The sequence below is a fragment of the Morone saxatilis genome, unplaced genomic scaffold (assembly GCF_004916995.1).
Source record: "Morone saxatilis isolate NCDOM2014 unplaced genomic scaffold, NCSU_SB_2.0 Contig11, whole genome shotgun sequence".
NCBI classification, from domain to species: Eukaryota; Metazoa; Chordata; class Actinopteri; family Moronidae; genus Morone; species Morone saxatilis.
The window spans coordinates 11,279,681-11,290,258 of NW_023339663.1; the positions used below are offsets into that span (position 1 = coordinate 11,279,681).

The 10,578-nt window shown below is 38.2% G+C and overlaps 1 protein-coding gene across 2 annotated transcripts in view; it reads left to right on the forward strand.

Annotated features, from left to right (window-relative positions):
• cdh16 (cadherin 16, KSP-cadherin) overlaps positions 1-10,578 on the forward strand; it is a 25,183-nt gene that overhangs the window by 9,458 nt on the left and 5,147 nt on the right. For both annotated transcript variants that reach the window (XM_035682246.1, XM_035682245.1), the window contains 5 exons: positions 1,069-1,194; positions 2,615-2,765; positions 3,606-3,818; positions 4,815-4,891; positions 6,999-7,190. In XM_035682246.1, coding sequence (XP_035538139.1) covers positions 1,069-1,194; positions 2,615-2,765; positions 3,606-3,818; positions 4,815-4,891; positions 6,999-7,190 — 759 coding nt within the window. The remainder of the gene's footprint in view (positions 1-1,068; positions 1,195-2,614; positions 2,766-3,605; positions 3,819-4,814; positions 4,892-6,998; positions 7,191-10,578) is intronic.

Sequence of the window (10,578 nt, forward strand, 5' to 3'; positions counted from 1 at the left end):
GCTGCCCCCAAGTGGCCCAAAAAGAAAACCTTTTGCTTCTGTCTTTTTAATACTTTGTTCTGCTTTCCATCCCAAATACACACTGTAATTTTATCTGTCACCTGGTAAAGTTGACATACTTTGTTATTTCTAGATTTGGATACTGATGATCTTATAAAATCTCAATAAAAATGCCTCTTGTTTCATCTCAGATATTTTTGTACTTACTGATTTTGTGTTTAATGCAGGGCATTGTACTCTTTCCTGTAATTCAGCAACTGATTACTCTCCAGTCCACAGTGACTAGGAGAAAAACAGACACAGACATGAGGCACTCTTGACGTAGCTCAAACACAAGATATTGGGGGAGACAGAACGTGCTCTGCAAACTCGAACACTGACAGAGGCAAAACAGATGACTTCATAGATGTTTTGTGTAGAACTTTATATAGAGCAGTCTATGATTATTAATCAGCTCTTTAAACATATCTCTTTAAAGTTCTGAGGTCTAGAAACACACCATAACACAGAGAGGCAGCCAGCTGTGTGAAGCGGTTTTGTGTATACAAAAGCATAGTGTTTGGGCAGCCATCTCCAAAACAAGGGAGGAGTGTGTGACAGTGTGTTGAGGAGATACACATGCCCTGGGTGTGCATCAGCTGTGCTGTGGCTGGGCCCCTCTCCTTGTTGGGTGCTGTTTGATGGCTACTAGGGCCCTTTCAGCCCCACTGCACAAGCCCTCTGTCAAGGGCTGTAAAGCAGAGTGGAAAATCCCCTTCAGCCTGCATAGTTAGTTTTGGCTGTGCTCTCTGTTCCACATCATTGTCAGTGCATTTGGTCAGCTCCTTATCATTGAAATAAATGGTAGCTTAGCTTTGTACTTATACATCAGGCAGGCCATGCTGAATAGCTTTTTAGGTTTATACTGCATGATCATTTTCCTGTTGCACCCAGATAAAAAAACTGAAAAAAAACAAAGGTAAGGCACTGAAATGTTCATGCATTTCATTCATGTACATGTATCTATATTAAACTTTGTATTTGGAAAACTTCTGTTGCATGTGTGTGCCTATTTGTGTGTTTATGTAGGTCAAATGGAGTGGAAGTCAGGCAGAGTACAGTCTGGAGGGAGAGTTTCCAGAGATGCTTTTTACCATCAGCAGAGAAGGAGTCATTTATCTCAACGCCCCACTGGACAGAGAGACACAAGACCAGGTCTGTATAACTGCAAGCTAAACATCTCCAGCCCCTAATAATAAATGTGAGTTTATGATTACTGTTGAAAGCTTGTAAACACTCGGTCTGTAGGTGCCACTCGAATGAAAGACAGAAGCCTTTATGTCTGTGTTTATACTGTGTTTGTGTCACACATGACAGTAAATGAGTGCAGTTATAATCTTTATAAAGTTTAATAAGATTCAAAAGCTCATTATGTTATCATTCTCAAAATATTCTCGGTATTAAAACCAACAGAACCACACATGATATGTTGTCACGGCACTAAACAATTTCTCATGTAGTTAATTGAAAGGAAGCTCCTGTTTTAATTCAATTTTGTAATATTACTTACAGCTTAATTATCTTTTAGTTAAACGCACCCTGGTGCACATTATTGTTACAGCGCTGAGTACAGTCTATTTTTAAACTGAACAGAGATAATTAATGAAACAACCCAAAAGCTGAAAAGCACAGTTCTAGTATGTTCGTTGAACGTGGCAAAAAAAATAATAAAGCACTATAAAGCTAAAAGCTTAATTTCAAACTTTGTTCACTTTAGGCTAAGAAAAGGATCATTATTCATGGTAGGATTACAAATTAAAGATCATTTGTTTGGATTTTACTTTTGAGTTTTGCACACAGCTTAATCTCCTGAGAGCTTTGAACGGCTCACTGAACAGTAGATTCTGGCACAAATGTTCAAGTAGCCAAAGAACAACACTGAGAGACTGAGCTATAACAGTGGATCTGATTAGTGTTTAAACACATGACTCTAGCATATTGTATTTTCTGTCTTCTGTAGTGATCATTTAATGGAAGGTTGAAAATGACGTATTATGTCTTAGTTTACTCTTAGTTGAAAGGAATAAGAGATGGGAAAACCTCAACTTCTTATCAGTGCTACAACACTATTCAATACACTGAAATGTATTAGTAGTTTTAAAGGGTACATAATGTTGATCGAAGTGCGCTGTGAAGAAAAAGCAGGGAGCACACATACGCTATTCTGCTACCCATAGTGATTGAAAGATTATAGATGCATACTTACCATCACTTCAAAAAACGATTGATAATCTGTAGAAGTGTTAAATGCCAAATATCTCTTGTCTGGATCGGCTTCATCAATCAGTCTGTATTCTGCATGAGTGATGGTGGAGCCTTTTCACATTGTAAGCGTTGTGCCTCCACCTGTCAGAGGTGCAGAATAATAAACATAAAGATTCAGGCAGCTTGTTTCTCATTTCCATCCAGCCATCCATCATTTTGTTTACCAGTTTAATACTTTTTGCAGGATCCTATCCCATCACATCCTGCACTGGTCTACTAGTCCCCTGCAGGGCTAGATATGCATGTCGAACCACTCTGTTTTTTTGATACTCTTCAGGCAAATATTGTGTTTCTCTTTTTGCTTGGTCAGTTCCAGATCAGCATTGTGGTTGAGCGTCCAGATGGCAGAGAAATTGCCAAACCTGTGGAGTTGAGGGTGATGGTAGGCGACGCCAATGATAACAGACCCACCTTTCCACAGGCACAATACCATACCGTGGTCAAGGAACTGGCTGCCCGAGGTAGCTGACAGCTTTTTATATATTTTAGTGATGTCAAAGAATATTTGGGAACTTTCTTGTAACGAAAAAATCCATTAATAGTCTCACTTTTGCTACTGCAATGTATGAGAAAATATTGACCAAAAACCATAAAACCACCATGTACTTAAAATACTCTACTATTTATGACAGTTATATGTACTTGTGAAGTTAGAGATCATCATAAAACAACACAATGAGACCTCTGAATAACCCATTGTCACATTTACACTATAATGGGAATATTGTTTCACAATAAGGTAGAGAACACTGGCTGGAAGGGATGTTGTAGTGATGAAAGGGCCGAGAGTGCCAGATACCTTTTGTGAAAGCAGATTGGGATTTTTGCCAGGACACAGGGGGAAAAGCACCCTCACTTCTACCCATGCTCATAAAAAGCACATGGTGTGCTGTGACATATCAGGTCCCGGCATAAAAGGTTTTTTGTTGATGCTTTAAAACGGTTGATTCTGGGAAATGCATTAGACAGGACAATCTGTTAATCTAAATGGGATCACTGAGTGAGGATTAAACGAGAGAGCCATTGTTTTATCCTTCCTCCCCCTTATTCCCATTCACTGTGCTATGTGGCTGTAACATATTGAAGAGAAAAAACATTTCATGTTCTTTGACTGTATAACAGAAATCTGCCTGAAGTGTTTTGTAAAGCTGAGATTTTCATTTAAAAATGTAGAACAAAAAAAAGATTATTGGAGAAAGAATTTGTTGTATCTTCCGAGATGTTATCACAGTAAATCAGTTAGATATTCTTACCTTTCAGTCAGCCTACCTTTACTGTTCTTTAATGGTGTCTTCCCCTAGGGACAGAAATCCTGACAGTGCAAGCAGCCGACAACGATGATCCCAAGACGGACAATGTGCGAATCTTCTACCGTTTAGTTGGACAAATTCCTGAGAGTCCTCGTGCCCTCTTCAGAGTGGACCGTGACTCAGGGGTCATCTCCGTCCAGGCAGACAGTATGGAGGGTACAGCTCCTCAATACACCCTCACAATCACTGCTGAGGATGCCAAAGGTGACTTTAAATGCAAAATTCATTCAATTCATGATTTTTTTCTTTTGCAACCTCACAAGGTCTCACAAAAAGGCACAAATGCAATTTTCACTTCTTTAAGGAATGTAGAATACTGGTGCTAGTATTTGCTGTTGTTGAATCAGATAATTTGATCAAATGATTGGAATAGTTTTTATTAGTTTTTATAGTATTTATAAAATACTATTAGCAAAAAGATGATTAATTTACTTTAATATCTATGTTGCTTTCCCACAAATGTTATTTTAAAATAATTCCCTTAAGCAAAGGAAATCAGTTAGATGATATCTTTGTACACAAAACAAATAAGGCTGAAAGCTTATTTATACTTACTTATTTCCCCTGCTTCCACTCCTATACTTATATTATGTAGGCAAATATTTAGACAGTCTGGAGGCAGATACAGTAGTTGTGTTTTGGTTCTCCTGGCTTACATTCGGAGCTAGCTCAAATTAGAAAAATCCAAGTTATGGAAGAAAGCTAAATTAAGTATTCCAGTTTGAAAATAGCATCCCTAAAATAGATATTACATTACCAGATTTCCCATCATCATCCCTGTTATTTTACTGGTGATGGTGTGGACTGCATGGCCAATCACAGTGAAAGTCATAATGAAGAAATAGGTGGGAGATTGAGTTGTTGAATTGAGTTGCAAGTTGTTCTAAGGACATTACGTTTAAGGTGCATCTAGAGGAGAGAGACAGAGAAAAGGAAGCAGTGATAAAACAATTATAAAGCAGTTACTGTGCCAGGAAGTAGCATGACATTTTAGCTTTGTAAGCTAGTGCGTCAGTGGCTTTGTTGCGTCTATAGCATCCAGGAGATGTATGTATGCTACAGATGATGTGATCTGTCTGACTCATGGATCGGGATGTGATGGAGGCAAGATGAGGTACTTGCCGTTCCTTCAGCATAGTTTATTTGTGTGATGGGCTGACCCTGAGTCACTAACAGAAGCTATGATGATGTCCTTGGCAGGTCTAAACAGTTCCTGCACTGTGGTCGTGACAGTGCAGGATGAGAACAACAACCCACCAGTCTTCTCCCAACATGAGGTACGAAAGCACATGTTAAAATGGACACACAACACACACAAACACAAACACTTCTGATTACAACAGTCTGCTCAGGGCATGATAAACAATACCTTTGGGGGAAAAAAAGGCAGGCCATCATCGGTGGCTATTGGACAGTGGACTGTGAATCCGCTCAGCTGATCTAATTTTCCTGGCGGGGAACTAGATATGCCCTCTAATCTCGAGCTTATAGCGATGGCACCATGTTACTAGAGAAGTTTTATTCAGTTCTCTGTACTCTAAGTGGACTGTGTTTTAAGAGTTTAATCTGATAAAGCTTTCTTTGAGAGTAGTGGAAACTACTCTCAAAGAAAGCTTCCACTCAAAGTTTCCACTCATTTATGGTCAAATCTACATCACAACCACACAATGATACCATTAACGTGTTAGAAATGACATAAGAATCAATGTTGTGATAGGTATTACACTCTCACAGAAATGTCTGTATCAGGTGGTTCTTTAATTCTTACTGGTATGAATCCACACAAGAGAACACTTAAAGTGACTCTCCAGCCAAAATATTTTAAATATACACTCCCTGTTTTAAAAGTGGCTGTACAAAGTTTTTTTCTTTTTTTCTTTAGCGTATCCATGTTAGTTAGAATAGATTCCAGCACAGTTTTTTCTCAGCTGACAAAGGAAAACAAAGACTCAACAGACATTTCTCAATTCTAGTCTATACAGAAAAAAAAAAAAAAAAATGTGTTATATGATAAACAATTGTGGGGTCCCCTGGTGGGTTAAGGCGCCGACCATGGCCCCACACCCCTTGTTGGCTTTTTGCCGGGGCCCTCATTTCCTGTTGTCCCACTACTTTGAGTTGTCTAATAAAGGCATAAAATGCACAAAAACATAATAAAAAAAGATTAGCAATTAAGTAAATCCCACAATTATTTACTTTTTTTTCCTACTGTACACATAGAGTATTTGTGATAGTAAAACTTCTTTGGGAACTACCTCCAATGTCTATTTTTATCCTGTAGTGATCTAGTTGAGCAATCATCACTGCTATAGTCACAGGCCCAGCATGAAATAGGACAGTGGTTCCCCTCATTTTGGCGTAGGTGCTGGTATGAAAGAAAAATAGGCTAAAGATAGGCAGTTAGAGAAAATACTCACACTTTTCACCCACATGTGCCGCATAATAGAGGAGAGAAATGCCATGAGAATTGGGATTTACGTGGGAGAGTCATCATGCTGTGATAATGGGAAACCAGTGACTGGCTGTTCTGGTTCTGTCAGACCATAGTGACAAATTAAAAGGATGCATGGACTGGGATAATTAACAGATGAAATTGGCATGGTTATACAGACCAATAATATGAGACAGTATTGTTGAATACAGATTTAATAAAAGATCAAATAATATGTTTATTTTTTATTGCTCCAGTTGACACTTTAGGATTTTAACCCTGCATCTTTCAACCACTGCCGAATGCTCATTTTCAAGCAGTTACAAACAAATATGTGTGTGTGCACACACAAACACACACACACAATCACAGAGGTGGAAAATACTCTTGAGCAGGTCACGCCTGAGTAGTGCAGCTTTTTCCATGGCGATGTGAAGGCAGCGCTATAGGGGGTGATGTGGGAGGTGAGTGGTGACAGGGCTGGGTTCAGCGACCCAGTGGATGGGGCAGCCAGATCAGAGGCATGGCTGCTTCACTAGAGGACATCTGTGAGTGGCAGATTAAACGGCTGTCTAAACACACAGAAGTGTGTGAATAAAGGTTAGCTAACACCAGGAGGGCAAGAGGGGGCAAACCTATATTCACATACTGTCACATAGTGTCACAGCAGAACAAAAAACCTGTCGATGACGTTGCAATTTTGCATCAAAGTCAGTTGAGAATAATATCTTTATTGTTTGACTTTCAATGATCTTTCCTCTAGTATATCTTTAGAACAACCTTATAATTGCATTTTTAAGATCTTTCTGGGAAATATAGTGAGTTGGGCTTGGTGTGAGCATGTAATTGACATATATTTATATTTACTATACATTTAAGTGCATTTTGCATCTTGTCAACAAATGAATGGTTCCTGCCAGGTAATTATACATTTTCCATCTCTTCCTCTTCAGTATGGGCCCTTTCACATCCCAGAGAACGCTCCAGTGGGCACCACAGTTACAGCTGTGCTGGCAGGGGATGCAGATGTTCGAGGAGGAGACAGCTGGCAGGTGGACTACCGCTTAGAGTCTGGAAATGAGGAGGAGGTCTTCACATTAGTGACAGACAAGCAGACCAATGAGGTTACACTCGTACTTTCAAAGGTTAACAACACCAACCATCCTGCAACCTCTGTAAACACACATTTGACCACCTTATTGATTAGATACAGATGAGAACATTACAAATTAAAGTGGCACGCTGTGTTTTCTTTTTCCTGTTTAAGGTATGAGAGAGTACAAACACATTTATCCCCTCAGGAGCACAAATGTCAAGGACAATTTCTGGCATGATGGCTTGTCTGTCCTTGGTGTCTGTGCAGTCCTAAGAGATCATTAGTAGCAGTACGTGTCAAAATAGCAGTCACATGTACCTCAAGTCATTTTTACGAGGACACGATTTTAATATCCCAGTGTGTATATGTGAGGCACCGACAGTAAGGTTAGAAAAGAATATTCCAATACGTCAATACTTAAGTCCCACATGCCTCAAAAAAAAAAGAGTCCAGATGACAATGGAATGTTTTAGCCAAATAATCTCTCCTGTCCCCAGGGCTCATCACCCTTCGCCTGCCTTGTATAATCCAGCAGGGCGTTTTAGGGAGGCGTGGGGGAATGAGTGTGTGTCTGTCTATGTGTGCATGTTTGTGTGTGTATACGCTAATGGTCTGCTCTCTCTAAGTGGGCCAGGCAGGAGACAGTCTATTATTTTCATCCTCTCTGTGGGAGTTGATAAATGTGATTGAACTGTTATTTGCACACGCTCCGGTGAGATAAAGCAGGAGATGTCGAGAAGCTAAAAATGGATCGTATTATTTCAGATTTACATACAAGAACTTCTGTTTTTTTAGAAATTATACAGATTATTTTTTTTTATTGCCTCTTTGAGCAGCCGTTTTTTTTAAAGCTCAGTGAGATTTCACTGTAACTAACTTTGTATAGCTAGAAGGGATGCTGTTGTTTATTAAGCTTTCTTTAGTAAAAGTAAATCCTTCACAAGTAAAGGACACACCAGTGGATTAAAATGCATTTGAGCAAATCCCTTAATTCATCGTGTTACAGTGTGAGGTCAGCGCCAGAAGGCAGACACATTTCATTATTAGAAATTACACACTGCTCACAGCCCAAGTGAATAATTAGATTGTATGAGCAGACACTAATGGCAGTTTACCACACAGGCTTGAGGCTGCCGACTGAGGTAAATGTATAATGAACATGGGGAAGTGAGGGGAATCTAATCATGATGAAGAGAACAGGAGAAATAAGACATCACATCAAATGTAAAAGCATTTTGTTAAAGAAGAAAATGAAAGTAAACTTAATTTGTAGTTTATGTAACTTGGAGCTGGTCGTAACAGTTGAATTAATCAGGCCAATGTAATAGTTACCATTAATTAATTAATTTAAAGTGATAAATCCTCCTTAATACATACTAATCCATGACTAACTGAATGCATGAGTCATCAGTTTAAAGAATCAGAATGATGTCAGAATGGTGTAACTTCAATGGCAGAAAAGATTTGTTATATCTTGGAATACTTTATGCAAAGGCTTTAAAGCTGCTCACATAATAATACACTGAGTGAGGAAATTGAATTGCTGCATTTAAAATGGATGCAGCACAGGACAAGTTGTTTTGTAAGACGGCAGGTAAGCAAAAATGTTACGAACAAAATGGTTCACTGAGTTTGTGAATTTAACCTGGGTTATTCACCATGCCCACCATAGAAAACAATGGCAAGACTGGAGATATTCAATTTAATATATTTTATATATCTAGAATGAAGATTATTCAGTATCATTTGGAGGCTAAAATATTCTACAGTATATGGTCAAATAAATCCTATTCGAAAGGAATTTGAAATGTCGAATGGCATCTGTGGCCGTGAAACACGAGAAAAGCGAGTGTCTGTAGATATAAAAGGCCCATTCTAAGGTAACAAAAACATAACGAAGGTAGTGAAGATAGTAAAGGTTGATAATGACATTTCACTGATGCTTTTATTAGTGAATTAGTTGTATCATCATGTGAGGACTTTGAGTAATATAGTGGTTCAGATGACTGTGGACCCAAGAGAGTCCATGCACATGTTCTGCTGCACTGATAACACATTGAGTAGTTTGATGCGTCACTTAACCGCAGTACTCATGTACCCTCCAAGGTCTGCGTTTCTTCTCCCTGGCAACAAAGACCTACTCAGCCTGAGCAACACGATGTCAGGCAACACTGGTTTAATGATGTCTTGTTTCATGGGCAGAAAGAACACGTTTAAGGGTTAGGGTTAAAGCCTGATAGCAAATACAGTGCAGGATTCAGAAGATTGCAATAAAATGATCAAATACATTAGAGATTAAAGATTACAAAATGATATGATTCCTTTGCTTTATGTTGGATTCTTCTGCCTCTAAAATCTGTGAAATATTTGTATTTAAATCACTGACTGCACTTTACTATCATTTAACAGTTGTTAATCTTTTCATACCTCCACTGTGAAACAACATTTTTAATCCTTCAAACTAAGTCAACAGGTCACAGTTACTATTTTTAGTGTCCAGATTACAGTAATCCTAACACTTGAAATCTGCTACTCCCAATTTTGCTGCAAAACTTTGGAGCCAAATATAATACTGTACAGCCCAGAGAAGTCAAATGTTTTTGAAAATGTATTGATACATTTATTTGTTTTTATTTATTTGTGAATTTACATATTGAATCAATGTCATTATGTTTAAACAAATTAGCTTGCAGTTTATATAGGGGTATTTATTGCACTGACACATAGCAATTACTCTCAGTATATCATCATGGAAAGTCTTTCATTAGTGACACAGCGAATCAATTGGCTCATTTCCCAGTGACCAGTGTCTGGTTCATATTGGAAATACAGCAAAACTATGGCAGTAAATCTAGTTTCCTTCAGCGTAAAATGAAGGGACTGGACACAGGACTATACTGTGTCTACAGATAATATGCTGTTTTTCTTTAACGTGTGAGTGTTGACTGTGAGTGCCCATATTTAACTATAATCCATAGAAATTCAACTACTCTCTTAAATTTATATCGATGTAACGTTCTAGTCCCACCCACTTTCCTGTACTTAAGTCTTGTTGGAAAAGACTAGCACATTCTGAAGAAGGTTAAAAGATAAAAGCGACATATAGTCACTGTCACATCTTAGGTCAGCTAGTGTTAGCATAATGCTAGCTTACTAGTTGACAAACGGTTTATGTAAATTAGCATGCTAGATAACTAGCATCAACATTAGCTCTCCTAAGATGTGATTATATATGTCGCTTTTAACCATCTGTAAAATGTGGTTGTCTTTTCAACATAGACAATCAGTTGCTGTGGGTTTACATTTTTTTAAATTATAATTTTTGTGCCTTGGGTTGATAAATTAGATAAAACTGTCTTAAGATTATTATTATTATTATTATTACACTTTTTGTCCTGTGTAATTATATTTATTTCTTCACTGTGCCACTACCTCCT